Raw genomic sequence first — 17,416 nt, 5'->3', positions numbered from 1 at the left:
GGTTCTAACACATGCAACACAATACTTCAGAAAATCTGCAGGAAAACACCAACCCACACTTGCAGGGTTTATTCCGCAGTGTGTGTTGCCACTAGCCCCGCTGTGGAGAATCGGCGTGTTTGTCTACAAAAGCATGCATTGTGTTCACAATTAACCAGCCTGACAGACTTGTCAGCAGTCTTCAGGGACGTGACAGGCGGCGTGGAGTTGTGAATGGGAGAGGGGGCGGGTACAGGGAAGCAGACGCAGCTCTCCTGCCGGAGGAGCGCACACAGAAAAGCGCAATCCGATGGAGCGTAGGCGGTTTACCTCACACACCTAAACACGCGTAAACATACGCACTCACTTCTCCTCAAACACCTAAACCAGTCTCCAAAGGAGGTTGTTTTTTTTACCCAAAGAGAATAAAAAAAATCTAAGGACAGGATGGATTCTGCACAGCTGCTCCTTCTGGTGTTGTGCGGATACCTGCCAAAAGTAAGTCTCTGTCTCTCTTCATACTGAAACCATTAATTTATACTTTTACTACAGGCATATTAGATTAAATCCGCTGTTGGACTCTTAAAAAACATTTTCGAGTGTGTTTAATGTAATAAAACAAAAACCCTTTTACTTCTATTTTACTTTTCCTGCTCTATGATATTTCCTGTTCATCTCCTCGTAAGACATCTGGCTTTAGAAAGATAAACTAGGCTGCTTTCACCCAGCAATATATGTGTGGTTGGGTAATTTCAGTAGCTGGCAACGTGAACAGTTGGCTTTAAAAAAAAACAAAAAAAAACCGTGAGTGTAGTAAAATAAAAAGTCCTCTAAATTCTTAAAGATCGCACATGATAGTGGTTCAGATCAGAAACCTTTGTGTGTGAAATCCACCAGCCTGGCTGCTTTTTACTTTGTTCCTCCGCCTGTTTGATTTATTGTATACAAGTGGACACCTCATACAGGGCTCCCCACTATTTTCATCCATTCTCCCAGGTGGATGAGTGCAGTAATTTACCTAGGCTCTATTTTTACTACTCTAGTAAATAGTTGTAGTCTCTCTAGGTTTATATAATTACATAGAAAGCCTTTGAGCATTGCCACCTGGCAATAAGTCACCTTTTAGTGGCACTCAGTGTTTCTGCAGGGAGTTTTTCTAAGCCTGCACTGTGAGTGATGGATGCATAGGCTTTCCCGCATCTCCTTAAAATTACACTCACTGTAGACGTAAGCAGGAGTGAGGCATGAGTCTCTGCTGGTCTGCTCGGTTGTACCTTTCGGTCCTTTTGTGAGCAACAAACCAAAGCGCCGTCAGGTTTTGCCTCATTTTTCAGAAATGTTATGTCAATTTCACTTCAGTTTTATTTTTTTTACTACACAATAGCACCGGTTCACAACAGTCAATATTTGAGAATATTTGGAATGTGAAGAGGGCTCTCACTGCATTTCAGTAACTGAGGGCAGAGGTTTGCTCGTTATTCATCTAATCTCTGTCAGGAACCTGTAGTTTCAGCGAACTGAAGAGGCTTTTTGTTACAATTTTCAGACATGTGGGAGACAAAAGAAATAGACAAATATCTACTAATAGTTATAATTTTGTGCTGATCTGAGTCATCTGTCCCTGAAGCACGGCTTCCTCAATGCTTTCCACAGAAGCTCTTATCAGGCAGACTACACTGTGAACATCTACTGTATTTGCCTGTGTGAGAATTTCTCCCCGCTCACCTCTCATGACTCTTTGATATCAGGCTCCGCCTGACGTTTTAGCTTAGCCAGATGTGTGATTAGTTGACATACTTTATTGGCTCATATGCCGTATATTTGTCTCTTTTTTTCCCCCTAAGTCCTTAGATGGCTGCTTTATAATAACACACCGTGACATGTTTCATCAATATGAATATGTCCAATAAGGAGTTGTGGTGCTGAGTGAAGTGAAGAAAGTGGTTAAAAAGGGTATGTTAGTGGCTGGATGTTGCTGTTATTGATTTAACCGAATGCAGATGGGAGAAGGAGAAGAGCAGGGACAGGGATGAGAGGTGGTGGTGGGAGGTGAGGATGGGGGCAATAATGATTTCTCTTCCTCGTCTCTCTCTGAATATGAAACCAGTCGAGAAAAACCTTAAGGAACTTTTCTTCCAAATAATCACAGAAACCCATTTACGCTGTGGGGTGGTGTGGGAGGTGCAGCACAAACGTATTTTATTTCTTCAAACAGTTTCCGTTCCGATGCGTGAAAATGACTTTTCTGTTTTGGTTCAAGTGTGTAAAAAAAAAGCAAATATATTCTCTGCCTTAATATCCTTATGTGTCTGTACCAGTGGCTGAATGTAACTAAGTACATTTACTCAGGTGCTGTTTTGAATTTTATGATAATTTAAATCTCTACTCCATCTCAGAGACAAATATTAATATTATGTATTTGTCCATAAGCTTTAGTGGCATATTAAAACTATCATATTCCTCCTCTCACGTCGAGGCAAACCGCAAATCGCCAAATTTGGAGATTTTAAAATTAAATCAGGCTGAAGGATATAGTGTTCCTTTGTTGGCTGACAATTCTTTTTAAATATTAGCAGGTTATAAATGTAAAATAAAGCTAGAAAATGCAGAAAACAGGACTTTGAGATGCATAGTTCTCACAGGGCTCTGATCCTACAAACACATGGTGCAGATTAAACCGTCCGACAGTTTATGAAGTTCAAAATAGCTCAACCTTAAATTTCTGCAGCAGTAAAATTCAGCAAACGCATTAATGAATCAGTTATATTACCCCTAAAACATCATGGAAGATAGTAAAACACTTTTACTCGTGGAGTATTTCAACAGTAGTATCATATTGCTTCTTAAAGTAAGCAAGTGAAGGCACTGAATACTTCTTCCACCACGGGCTCTTAAAGTTTAGAGATGTTTCCACTCTCTCTGCAGTCACACAGTAAGTCAGCATTTCCAAACTTTGACTGCGTAAAAATAGAAATGAAAATATCTGTAGCATTATAGGATTACTTTCAAAGGATAAGCATAAAGAATGCTTCAGAAATAACGGTGTGCAAACAAAAACAGTTGTCTAAGGAAGCAGAAGGCCACAAGAATGCAGTTCAAAGCAGGCCTATATTTCTAAACGTGCATGTAATATGATCTTTTTTAAATACTAGCACGTGCAGATATTACGGTATTGTTTGGTCTCTTCATGCTGTTGGCAAACTGTAATACTTAATCACATTGAAAAAACAGGGGTTGTAAATCTTATTTATATAAATAAGTAAAAGATAAATATGAGGCCTATTGTATAAAAATTAATCCCTGCAACACTCAAAGCCTGCTCTATTATATAAATCTGGCTGTAGTCTACTATTGTGTTGTCCATTATGTAGCCTCTTATGGCAACACAGTGGCATCATAATATGTCATGTCATAGTTTTGTGCATATAAATTAGATGTTGCTGTGCTGGATGTAAAATAAAACAATGATTTTTCGGGATGTTATAGGTGCACGGACATTAAAAGTTATTCATTTGAGCCCATTGGTAGGTGGTTGCTAGGCAACAGGATTACATCATATATGTAATATTGATAAGAACCTTCTGTGGCCGGAGAGGTACCTGTGTGTCAAGTTTGGTTGTTCAGCTCCTGATTGTGTTGGAGGAGTTTGTGGACCAACAAACAAACAAACAGACAAACAGACGTTTGGCCCATTAGGATGTACATGGAGAAAACTGCGCTGTGAAAGACTGATGTGAAATATTCCAAAATTTTAGCTTTATTTATCAAAGATTGTATTTCACAAATACCGCACAATTGATGAAAGCTCACTCTGAACTGATCATAGAGCAACAAGTTGTGTTAAAGCAGAGCTGCTTTGGGTTATTGGTTACAGATATGTGGCAGCAGCTACTCCGTCAGCTAATTTTGGCACTTGTACTGGCAACTGGAAACGGCACTGCATAATTGGAACCACATAAATCCACAGCCTGATGTTTGATCATTCAGAAACAACATGATAATCACTCAAGCTCTTTGAAGACCATGCATAAGCACATTGTTCTCAGTAACTGAGAGCAATTCAAAATACTGCTCAAGTCGTGTCAGACGTGTCCTGTGCTTTTGTTTGTTTGGCTTGCACGGTGTTCAAGCCTTCGTTTTTTGTCAGATTTTTAACAACAGGCAACCATTATGTAGATGCTGCTCGTTTTTGTTTTGTTCAGTGAAGTGTAGAATTGGGAAAAACATATTAGTCCACAATGTCAGACACGAGTTTCACCTTTCATTCTTCTGTCAGCTCTTCCTCCTTTTTAGAATTTGATTGTTATCTCAAACAATGCCAGACTGGGAGCCACTTTGAATAACAACAATCACTAAATACTTCCTTGCACTGCTCACGATGAGGTCTACGCAACCAAAACTTTAAATCCTGCAGGTATTTATTCAACGTTTTCCACCCTGAGACAACGTGCATACGTGTTCTGTGTGTATATGTGCTTGTAGCTAAGTCTTTGATGAGGTCCACTTATCATCTGTACAATTTTGCGTAGTTTGGCGCTGACATTTTGATTCATTCCTCAATACAGTCATCTCCATAGGTGGCTGTCTAAGTGCTTGGTATTAGTAGGTTTCCAGTATCTCAAGCGGCAAGCACTTAGTTTTTGTCACCTCCTTTTTGAGCCCAGTTATAGATCACTGTCGCATCTCCTCCCCTCCTGTATCACTCCAGCTGTATGAATCCCTTGCTGTGAACTCTGATGACTGTTTTATCATTGGTCTACCTCTTTGTGTGCTCTGGCTCTATTCACAATATACAGGATTATGTGAACTAATAAACTACCTCCATGCAATAGAAAAAGCTTGATCCCAGCAGCCTACAGTAGAAAGCCATGCTCACATTCCACTGCTATGTCTGTTTTCTTCCCTGATGAGGGACTTTGTTTCAGTTTTTCTTCTGTTTATGCAGCATTAGTGGCTTTTGGGAAACGTCACATTCAAAATGAGTTACATTTTGCAAAAGCTGCAAGACACGAAGCAACTTTAATTATCATTGACATTTTTAAAATTGTTGGCTGTTACCCAGATCTTTTTATTATTATTATTATTGTTTTTAGAAAATGCAATTTATTCAAATAAACATAAAAAAAAGAATTTAAATGCAGATTTGTCATTGTAAAGATAATGAGAGTGTTAATGAGATTCAGGATGGCCCTGTTATACTGTGGGGAGTCAGCATGCATAATCACTAGAGTTGAAAACACAAACAGATAAAGTTTAATTATTTAAACTTATTGAGTCTCTTGCTTTAAGTCCTTTGGTTAAACCCTGCCAGTAGGGGGCAGCAGAACAAACGTGAAATACAAAATATAAGTACATTAATCTCTATAAGCAAATATTTGCATGTTAATAGAGTCTGTATGAAAGGGACACAATTTATTGTCCTGTTTTTTTACATTTTATTTCGTAGTCTGATTTCTATTGACCAATCACAGTTGACAGACATCGACCCGAAGTCCTGAAACAGTGGCCATACAAAAGACACCAGACGCCAAGTAATCAGAAAACACCTGACAGTAGATTACAAGTCAAAGAAATTTAGATTTTCACACATAGTTAATTACTCGGAGGGATTTTTCTAAGACATTAGGACATAAAACTGCTTTTTGCTCTCTATTTTTGGTCCCCACGATGAAGTACCTGATAGGACAGCTGGGACTCCGGAGGTAGAGCTGGTCACTTTCTATACAGAAGGTTGGTGGCTTGATCTTCAGGTCCTCCAAAATTTCAAAGTGCCCTTGGGCAAGACACTGAATTTCACTTGACTCTTGATGGATCCATTAGACAGTGTGAGATCCATGTGACTGAAGTGCTTAAAGGCATAGAATACAGTGCTGTATGAATGGGTGAATGAATCTTTTGGTAAAAACATCTTCTGCAGACTCAGAGTAGAAAGGCACTCTATAAGTACCAGACAATTTACTATTTGTTTGGCTGCTAAATTCTGCAGTAGGTTAGCTGCTTAACACACTAAATAACCAATCACAAGGCAGCAACTCAAACCATTTAGGCTTGTAGGGATGCTCAGAATGACCTGCTGAGGTTCAAGCTGAGTATCAGAATGTGCAAGAAAGGTGATTTAAGTCACTTTGGCATGGTTGTTGGTGTCGGTCTGAGTATTGCAGAAACTGCTGATCTACTCGAATTCTCTCACACAACCATCTCTAGGGTTTACAGAGATCTGTACAACTATCAAACATCAAACACCCAGTTCTATGGGTGAAAATGCCAAGTTGAGGAGAATTTGAGCTGATAGGAAGGCAACAGTAACTTAAATTATCACATGTTAAAACTAAGGTATGCAGAAGAGCATATCTGAATGCACAACATGGTAAACCTTGAAGCAGATGGGCTCTGGGAACAGAAGACCACACCAAGGTCTACTCCTGTCAGCTACAAACTCAAAACAGTGGCTCAAACGGTTAGTTCGTGGTGCTAAAATTGCTCAAATCTGCAGCAACTGCATGACACTATCATGTCACTGTGAACCTAATCTCTGATGTTTCTGTCACATATTCAGTCAGCCATGAAGTAGCCCAACACAATACAAGTAAGGTATAACTAAAGTGGCCAGTGAGTGAATATTTGACGCTGGGTAATCAGACTGCTGTGGGGTTGTCCAACATTTGGCGACTACAGATGCAAATCAGCTTTAATCTGCATCTGCCAAAGTAAATATAATGTTTTTATCAGTACATTTAGTGCATTGGTGAACCCTATTACAGTGATATCATTACTACACCATTTTGCACACATTTAATAACACTATACTGATAGCAAACAAATATTCTCAATGGTGTAATGATTTTTTTTAAAGGAGCTTTTAGTGACTAATGTAACCGTCACTGTACTTGACATTATAATTGCAGTGGAGATGTTAAATCACTCGTGCACATAATAAAACTTTCTGTCACGGACTGGAGGAACTTGTAGTCTGCAATGTAAACTCACTATGAGGATAGCATTTTCCACTCAGAGAGGTTTCTGGACCCAGATCATCTCTAAAGTGCTTCATTTTTACATTGTCTTACAATCAACATCATTCTAATGAAAAACAGGGTTACTGAAAGGTCTGCCCAACATGAGAGTTAGCAGTTTTCTTTCTTTTCAAGCAGTGCTGCTACCATTTCCTGAGGATATGTTGGACTTTCTGCTGTAATCAGTCACAGGCAAAGACTCTCATCCCAAAGCTGTGTGGATTATGAGAGTGTCAGGATGACCTTCAAGAGAGCAAGCGAGGCAATGAGTAACACTCAGGGAAGGCAGTGCAGTGTAGACAGGCAAATTACAGCGAGATTTTACATGGTTCGTACCGTGCACTGAACTTCATCATTAAAATTGTTTATTTTGCTAACTTTTTAAAGGAAAGCCATCTTATTATACTTTACAATGTTTGAATTATCAATATCCAAGAAGGAAGGACTCAGTCTGGAACCATAGCCCTGGCAGAACAAAAAGCAATCCCAAGTAATTTTTTAAATGTCATTCTTCTGATTGCCGACCGTTAAACAGTTTGATCTTGGGGAATGACTGGAAGGGTAACTGGTGTACAAACTACCATGTCAAACAAAATCAAACCCACTGTGGTGATTCCACAGCATATGGGAGCAACCAGAAGTAGCTTCTTCTGACAGCTTTTCTTGTGTTTGATCAATCATTGTTTGCAGGTCAGTCACTGGAGGCATCTTTTAATTATCTTTATGTTAGGTTAGCAAAGCTGTGACAACAAAGGTGGGTTCCTAGATTCACAGACATCCTCATCAGTTATATATAGTTTTCATCAAAGTGTCAAAGGTGGGGCCGAAGGGAGGCCCCTGGAACAAAATGCAACAATGGGTGGAAGCTACACAGGGGATAAAGAGGTCTCGCTAGTCCTACCACTCTGTTAAAATTTAATATATTTACTGTTGAAAACAGATTATTTCTTATCCGGTTAAATCGCTGTTAGATCTTGTGCATCAGGGCACCTGCTATTAATTACTGCTCTCCTAATGTATGGAGGCAGGAGGTCTGTGCTCGTTACCATCATTGTAACTCAGCGAATGGTCAGCTGGTCAACATCTGGTAGAAACAACCCCCCACCCCCTTACTCATTGCTGGATCCCCCTGTGCCACCCGAATCTAAAAAAAAAAATCCTGTAAGTGCTCCTGTAAGCGTTATTTATGCATGAATAAAAACAGAGTTGTGAAGTAAAGCACTCCAGCCTTCCTGATCTCATTCAAGAATAATTTACTGCTCTTCATAATATTTTAATCTAAGTCTAATATAATGAGTGGGGAGTTGTTTTTGAACTAACTCTGTTGCTGCCAGAAGCATTGAGGCTGCACTAATTTGTTGTTCCCAAAGCTGGATCCCACTTGGATTCTACTATTTGAACTTTAACTAAAAGTAAAAGTAGGTGTCGCTTAAACGTTAAACTTGAATAGATTTTTACTACTAAAAAAGGCTGATGGGGTATTGTTGTTACCCTGTCGGGCAGCTGGACAACTCGATTTCATAGATATACCTGCTAAAAATCTCAGCCGAACTCGAATCTCAGTGACCTCGACCTCAAGGTCAAGGTGAGAGGTCAGGTTTTCTGAACATTTTGTGAATGCAATAACTGTAGGCGTGTCTACTAGGACACAGGGGTAGCACTGGGGGGCTCCCTGTTGATGTTATGGTCCTGAGTGCATGTGATACTGCTTGTTTTTGATACTGCTTACTGAGTAACCTCAGTTTTAAACAGGAATATAACACTGGCAACCAGTTAGGTCAAGTCTCCTATCGCAAAGAAACACGTTGCAGACAAGTTGCACTGATCACAGCAGACACACTCAGACTGATTGTAATGTCATAGAAATCTATGTTTATAAATTAGATGGCAATTGTTTGCAAAGCTTCACTAATGAAGAGTGATTGCAGTCAGTCCAAGTCAGACGATGATTGTTTGGAGACAGGTTGCTTCCCACCAGGTGTCTTGAGCAATCACCTTGACATCGAAAGTGATCATCTAGAGGTTGAGGGTATTGCATGCTTAACCTATGAGCGACCAGTTAATCACCCCATCTCCTTGTAGTTCAATTAGGTCACTGGAAAGCCGTCAATTTTCACTAATCACGCGGGTTAGTGTTCTATTTTTAATCTAGTGTGACTGTGCTTTTGTGCTTCTGTTTTTGTTTTGTGTCTCCCACCTGCCTCTGTGTTCTGCTTGTAGGTCCTCTCATCACTGTTTTATGACAGCTGATAAAGCGGGACATTAATAGCATGTGTAAATGTCACCTCATTTGGTGTTTGACCTGTGGCAGTTAAGACGAATATTGGGCTCATATCAGCGTATGATAATGTAACACTGATATATCAGTGTTCGTGCTGCGAGAGGATCCCTTGTTTAACATATGAACCTCTGACTATCCCATGCCTCATTAAACTACTAACATGAGACGTGTCCTTTTTAATTTGTGATGGTTTGAGGTGTTTCTCTCGCCCGGGGTGCGCATTGCATCGCTGACTGCTGTTTACAGCAGCGTAATATCATTTGGGAACTCAACCCTGCACTAAGTAGGACATTTCTGGATGATTGATGAGGATCATTTGATGTTTGACAGCTCAAAGGTGGCCGGGACTCATGAAGAACCACTTATAGAGAGGATGAGTCGAACAAGCGTAAATGCATCTTTGTGCTTTAGCCCTCCTCACTGTGACCTTTGCTGCTTTGAGCGTTGCCGCTTGGTTAGCAAGGTGCACACTGAAGCTCTTCACTAGGAGTTCATGAATACGCTCTGCTTCACGCCGACTTTTCTCTCCTCATCTCCAGTGACCTTCTCAAGCTCCTCACTGCTCGTCTTACACATTTTCATTGACCCACCGGCTCTCCACTAGCAGCCGTCATCCTGCATTTTTCAGCGTGTGTTGACACAGATGAACAGTCACAGCAGATTACTCAGTGGCTCCCTTCTCCTCTCCCTAATTTATTTGCACAAGAAAATCTATTTCCCTGGAAAAAAGGCTCAGTTTGAGAACATTTCTTTCTACTTAGCGTATTATTAGTCATTAGTTCAGTCTAATAAAATATAGCATGAAAAGCTGGTGACGGTGACGAGAAAATGTTTACTAATATAACTGCAAACTCATATTTTCTGGTGTTCTTGTGTGCGCCTTGCTAAATAGAAGTTCTTTCTGTTGCAGGACAATAGAGGCATTTTTTCACTCCTGAAACTTAAATGTGCTTTCTGTTTCATCCGTAGGTGCTGTCAGTGCAGATGTGCGACGTGGTGAACGAGATCCAGCTGGAGAAAGAGCGCTGTGAAAATAGCACCTCTGGGAACGTCACTTCAGGTCATTATGGAAAACATATGTAGTCTCTCCAGCTCTTTAGGTTGTGCAAAAGGCTACTTAAAGAAAAAGGGAGGCATAGTTGGTAAATATATAGTAAGGTGAGGTCAGACAGTGTGTGAATGTATATTTCAGAAATACATTTCTTCAGGACATAACAGCCACATTCAGACACGAGAGGGAAAATAACTTTCAAAATAAAACAGGAAGAGACTGAAATAGAAACATGTAACACAATGACAGACAAACAGCAGGAGACACAAACAAGGAGGCACAGCAGTAAGCCACATGCATAACAGTAGTACACTTTTATCCTGTTAAAGTAGCTAAAACTACACCAATGCCTTTTAACTCAGACACCAATTTAGATTCAAAATGTAATGTATGCTTCTCTTTTTGGCCCACTGAGATATCTGCTTGGCCGTCCTTCCTGTGACTTTAGGAACGCAGTGAAATATTGATGTTAAACGTTGTTGGCACTATCTCCATTTCCTTTCATTTTAATAAAAAATCACTACACGTGCTGTACATACGGCATGCTGCGTTAAGGTAACAGTGGAAACAGCGTTCTTTATTGCTGTAATGGCCCTTATTTTTCTACTTTCTTATCTACTTCCTCAACCAGAACATAGTTGAAGTGGCAGTCAGGGGTCACATCCTGAGTAACTGAGTTAACATGAGTGTTTGTGGGGAACCATAAGCTTACAGACTATGGCGGTGCAACATAATACATCAAGGGATCCTTCAGCAGTTCCTTGGTTTTCTTATAATATTTTGGACATTAAAACATTTTGATCGAAAGTAGATTTTAGCTTGTAGCATTAATCAAGTATAAACATTTTATTAAAGGACAATATGGTGATTGCACAATATGTCATAATGAAGCTGTTTGTTTGCTTTGCATTGCTCACGTCATCATTTCCTGGGGTTAACTTGGGTGTTGTCAAGTAAGTCATGTATTTGAAAGGTGCAGCTGAATAACACTTTCAGACTGCTAGGTTTTCACTTTTGTTTTTCAAAATTATTATTTAGAAATATGTATTAGATTAGATTAATAAAAAAATAATAACTAATTATAAATAAAATAATAAAAATGAATTAAGAATTTAAAATACTTAAAATAAAAACAATTAAAAATATGTTCAAAATAATAATAGATCAAAGAAAAACAATGGTGTGCTTGGTTTCAACGTAACTTTATTCTTTCATGAGTTATTTACAAGTTTCTGACCACTTATAAAATGTGTTCAATGTGCTGCCCATTGTGTTGGATTGTCAATGCAACCCTCTTCTCTCACTCTTCACACACTGACAGCAACACCGCAGGAGAAATGCCAGCACAGGCATCCAGTATCCGTAGTTTCAGGTGCTGCACATCTCGTATCTTCACATCATAGACAATTGCCTTCAGATGACCCCAAAGATAAAAGTCTAAGGGGGTCACCATTGTTTTTCTTGTGACATTACCAATAAGTTTGGTGTGTCACATGGCCCTCTTCCTATTGAAAAAACAAAAGTTGTATCCAAGATGGCCGACTTCTAAATGGCCACCATGGTCACCACCCATCTTGAGGAGTTTGCCCCCTCACATATACTAATGTGCCACAAACAGGACTTTAATATCACCAACCATTCCCATTTTATTGCGGTGTATCCATATAAATGGCCCACCCTGTAGAGTCAGAATTTGATGTAAACAACATGAAAGCATGGGTCCATTTTACCACGTATCACCATCTCACAAAGCTCGAATCATCTTAAACTCAGTATCATTTCTTATATATGACAGTGAGTTCACTGGACTCAAACGGCATCCACAGTCACCAGATCTCAGCAAACCTGCAGCAACTGTGGATGAAAATCTCCATCTTTCCCCCCAAAATTGTTTCATCTGTAGAATAATTATTATTAAGGTAGGGGCCTAACTCCATATTAGTGTCTCTGATAAACTTTCCACTGAGACTCTCAGGCAGTCCATTATCTCAGATAAATGTCAAGCTGATTAAATATTGATTGTGACAAATCAGTATGTTTAAAAATAAAAATTCATCTGAGTGATAACACGCAGCTGCTGCTTGCCATTAATTACTTATTCAATTTGGCTTTAGTGTTGGACATGATTTCATTTTGTCATCGTGGTGTTGGTGCTTGCACGTGTGTCTCTTACAATATGAGCGATGCCATGTTGATGTTATTATGTTCACCTGGCAGGGTGCCAAGGCATGTGGGACATCATCGCCTGCTGGCCTTCAGCTCGGGTCGGAGAGGTGGTTACAATAACCTGCCCGCCTTATTTCAGCTACTTCAGTGACCATCAGAAAGGTAAATCGATTACATTCAGTGCAAGTGCACAAAAGAAGGAATAACAGATGTTCTCTATGTGCTCTTCCGTAAAATAACAAGCTCAAGAAGAAGAAAACTAACCGTCATTTAAATGTATGTAATTTTCTTTATGAAGGAAATAACTGCTTTGTGGCCAAAAAGCCTAAAGATGCCATAGCAGGACTTCGCTCAGCAGTGCTGTCACGGGCTAACACATTTATTTATTCTTTTATAACTGTGAGTATTTTCATATTTAAAAGGTTATTTGCATACAGTTGAGCCTTTGGGTAGACACTGAAGATAAAATTTTCTCCTTGCATACAAATGGACTTTTAAAATATCAAGGACAGTCACTGGATGCCCAACAGAAAGCCTGCAGCAAACATCTCAGGGGAGATTGGATTGGATATTGATTCATGAGGCCCATAAAAAGCTTCATTTCATCATTTTTGACACGACAAATCCATAAAATATCAAAAGGTTTTGCATGTATCCATTTTATTAAAATGCAAAAAGAATTTAACCGTGTCAGCCTAAAATCAACCAAAGCACATGATTATCAACTTTAATGTTAAAACAGTCCTATTTATGTAATAGTGGAGCGGGGAACACAGACAGGATAGTGGGGAGAGAGAGAGAGAGAACGGGAGGACATACAGGTTGAATCAAAGCCAGGCCTCTAGACATGCGGCATACTGTCGTCTGCTCACCCACTGAGCTAAACTGATGCCCACTAGCACAGATTTTAAAAGTTGACTACTGTTAGTGAAGCTTACCGATTAGCTGTAGAGGTTTGGTGCTTGGAAGTGTTCAGCTGACTCAAGCTTCTGATAAGCGGAATAAAACCATAAATATCAAACATCTCAGGGGCAAGCCGATGCAAGCAATTACAAGGGTTTTAAAATGAATCCTAAGCTGTACAGGTAGCCAGTTTAACGATACCAAGGTAAGTTTAATAGGTTCATCTTTTCATTTACGAGTATCAGCATTTTGGACTAACTGCAATCGTCATAAACGTGCCTGGCACGCTCTGGCATATAAAGAACTGCAGTAATCGAGTGTGGCTGTGGTAAAATCACGGATCACATTCTGAAAGTTATTAAAAAAATAAAAGGTCTCATTTTGGCTTTCACTGAGAAAAGCTTAAAAAAATCTAATCTGCAAATCTCATTTCAGACTCTGTTCAAATTTGTCTTTTTCTACCACATTTTCCCTGATTCCTGATCACGTGCTGTGAGGGTTTTCTGAAGGAATCGATTTTGCAACTTATTAAGTTGTGCTTAATACCTCAAAGGAAGTCGTGGAGTGAAGTTTTACTGTACAGAATTTACCTGCATTCAGTTGGTTATGCAGATGTATAAATGCATAAATTCTTTTACATTTGATTGTAATTTACCACCAAGTCTATTTTATGCTGCTGGAACTGCAGGTAAAAGAGTAAAGATGAGAAAACTAAATTAAAGAATAATTAAATTTAACTTGGATGTGACCACAAATTACATTGCTTTCAACATCTCTCTCTCTCACGAGGATATGCACTCATGTATAAATATAAATATGTTGTCAGAACTATAAGGTAGCAGCTGTCAAAGAGTGACGGTTAAGAAATAAATGTCAAGCACACGAGGGTTAAAATAAATATATTACATCTCTAAATATATTACCTCTCTTGACTCATTTGCAGGATCTGTGTTGCCTTTTGCGATTATATTTTCACATCCCATTCTTTATCTGTCCCTATCACCGTTTTTTCTGATAGTGTCTTTGACAAAAATAGGCAGCCTTCAATTGGTCCATTTTGTGCAGAAGGAGAGCCAAATGACACCTTTTATGTGAGCGTGCACACAGCCTGAAGCAGAGAGAGCTGATAAGCACTGTCATAATACCCGTCATGTCTGATTGAGGTTTTAAGCTAATGTGTTGTCAACCTAATGCACAGAAAGCCTATAGCTATGCTGAGCTTGCTGCACAGTGAACTGCACTGTTAAACAACTACGTCATCGTGCTGTGTGGAAGGACATTGTTCTGATTGAAGTGTCTCCACATAATACTAGTGTTCTGTGTTGAACCTGCAATGTGTATGTATGGTGCATATAGAATTTGAAAAAGCGCTTGATGTTAACGTTAAAACTTCACTGAGGTTACTGTAGATGTAATGAATGGACAAAGCCGAGGACTAGATGTAAAGTCTGGACAGACTCGATCACAGTCTGGAAGAAAACTGCTCAGACCCCTGCTTAACCTTTATTCTGGACGACGTACAGACACAAAGTGTTATGTGACAGCTGTGTGCAGACTCCGGAGACAGAAAGTAACTCAAAACAGCTTTAATGCTGAACTCAAAAGGGTAACAAAAACTAAGAATACAAAATACACCTACACAGACTAAACACACAGCAAGATAAAGGCAGATCGCAACAATGACAAACTGAAACACAGGGCTTAAATACACAGAGGGAGCAATCAGGGAATGGACAACAGGAGGGAAACACAGTTGGGGCAAATCAGGACTAACGAGACAAAGAAGCGTAATCTGAACACACTGAGATAAGACAGAGACCTTCAAAGTAAAACAGGAAACACATAACACAGACTGAACAAAAGACACACACTCACATGCAGGCAGAGGGAACAGAGACGTGTGACCAGGGCAGACACAGACACTGACTGGACACGGGGATATAGCGGACAGGGGAGACAGCAACTAAGGATTTCACAGAGACAAACCATAAGACATGACTCTAACAAAAACCCAAAGACTAGAAATGATAAATAATATAATAAACTCAAAAACCCAGGCATCCTAACACAAAGGAGAGGAAGGGGCTGCTGCTGTTTCAATGAACTAAGACAAGAAAAATAAGCAATAAAACTTTTTTAATATCATCTACAAAGTCCAAAAAGGTTATATATAAATCACACTTTTGCAATTGAGCCAAGTTTCTTTCCACCCCAGCTCCCTTCTTACAGTAAATTAACACTTTTTACTTCACCAAGAATGTTTGATCTTGTCAATGGCTCTACATAAGAAAAAAAGCTGAACGGTCATTTATCTTTTTGCAATTACATATTGCCTGTCTTGGATTTTTTTTTTTTTTTTGTTAGCTTTACTTTCTTTTTAAACTCGTGTCCTTCAGATTTACTCTCAATGCCTTTACAGCCGAAGCTTCACATCTGTGACTAAACAAAGAAATCTCATTTCTTACTCTCTTTCTTCTTTCAGTTGAGGAAAAGAGAAAGAAGATAGATATTGTCACAGATGGTCTGCTTGAATGGACAGACTATAGTGAATCACTTCAGCGTCTGTGCTGCATTGATGTCTTTGTTTTCGAAAGAGAAACGGATGTTTTGTTTTGTGTGTTTTAGGGGTTAAAGTAGGATTTGACAGACCGGAGAAAAGAATTACGTCAAGGCCGGGTAAGGCTGTGATCAGCTGACCTGTGCTGCTCCTCACTATTCACTACTATTTTACTATTTACTGCTCTTTGTGGATTTAACTAAATTCAAAAAGATACACTCTGAAAAAAATAAATGAAATTTTCACTCTCAATATACAAAAAGCAATAATTCAGAGTAAAATGAAACAGAAATGTATAAAAGCAAAGGTTTATTTATTTGAATACCTAATCTGTAAGGAAAATGTGCTTGGTATAAACTGAACGTGTACAAATCAACATTTTACACTGTAGTTGTGTAACAAAATTAGGTGGAAATTTACATGTAACTAAACTAAATAAAGTCATCAGTTTGAGCAGAAATCTTTTCTTTTCACTCCTTATACGTTGTTGTTTTATGAGCTGTATTCTAACTCATAGACCATATAAAGCTAGTATAAAACATAAACAATGGCATAAACACCTTAAAGCTGCAATGTGTAAAATCTCAATACTAGATATAAGTAGATTGCAGATTGCAGTCGAGTGAGTTTTGTTTTGTAAGCCTCCCAGTTCAAGTGCATAATCCTAGCTAAGTTCACAGCTAAGTTCACATGAACTAAGTTCAAAGCTGTCAGTCAACGTCTGTTTACTCTGCAAGAGGCTGAAAACTTTGTGAAAGAAGTCATATATGAGTCAGTGAAGCTCTCTTCTGTTCGATAACAGCAAAACTGAAGTGAGTTGTTGAGCTGAACTTTTACTGTCAGTAAGTGCTGCTGTTAGCTGCTGTTAGCCTATGTTAGCTGCTGTTAGCCTATGTTAGCTGCTGTTAGTTAACATTAGTGAAACTGTTTTTGAAGTGGATCTAACGTCGTTGTACTGTGGAGGACCCTATTTAAGATGTATAAAAACACAAGTTCTCTTTTCCTCCGCCTTTGAGATGCTACATATTGAGCCGGTCTTTAGCTACATACATAACTAGGTTAGGCAGAACTCAAGATAGCGGGGCAACATGGTGGCATCAAACTGGTACCTTATGCACTTTTAATGGCTTGATTAATTCAGTTCAATCCAGTTTTATATATATATAATACCAAATCACAACAGCAGTTGTCTCAAGGCAATTAATTAGAAGTTCATTTCAATGTGGCAGTTTGTTGGAAGACATAATTACACAGTGTTAATGTCCGCTACCTTGATGTACCCTAGTAACAATACCCTAGATGCAGCCAGTCTAACATAGTGCATTGCTGTAAACTTTGATGCAGTACTCCAAACTAACCCACCTTTGAATAACACTGATTCAGTTGGTTTCCCAAGATATTTCACAAAAATGTAATCCAGCAATACATCACGTAGATCCAATATCTGAGTTAAAAACTCTAAAATG

The 17,416-nt window shown here is 39.1% G+C and overlaps 1 protein-coding gene across 1 annotated transcript in view; it reads left to right on the top strand.

Moving 5' to 3' along the window:
- Nucleotides 1–272: 272 nt before the first annotated feature.
- vipr1b (vasoactive intestinal peptide receptor 1b) overlaps nt 273–17,416 on the top strand; it is a 51,981-nt gene continuing 34,837 nt past the window's right edge. Inside the window, exons 1-3 of the mRNA XM_085468343.1 lie at nt 273–477; nt 10,243–10,333; nt 12,542–12,652. Coding sequence (XP_085324469.1) covers nt 427–477; nt 10,243–10,333; nt 12,542–12,652 — 253 coding nt within the window. The 5' untranslated portion in view covers nt 273–426. The remainder of the gene's footprint in view (nt 478–10,242; nt 10,334–12,541; nt 12,653–17,416) is intronic.

Source organism: Copadichromis virginalis, linkage group LG9 (assembly GCF_057382275.1).
Source record: "Copadichromis virginalis isolate Kocher_CV1m ecotype Utaka linkage group LG9, C_Virginalis_male_GT1.1, whole genome shotgun sequence".
In the NCBI taxonomy this organism is placed as follows: domain Eukaryota; kingdom Metazoa; phylum Chordata; class Actinopteri; order Cichliformes; family Cichlidae; genus Copadichromis; species Copadichromis virginalis.
Note: the sequence above shows the minus strand (reverse complement) of the source record. Positions and strands in the feature narration are given on the sequence as shown.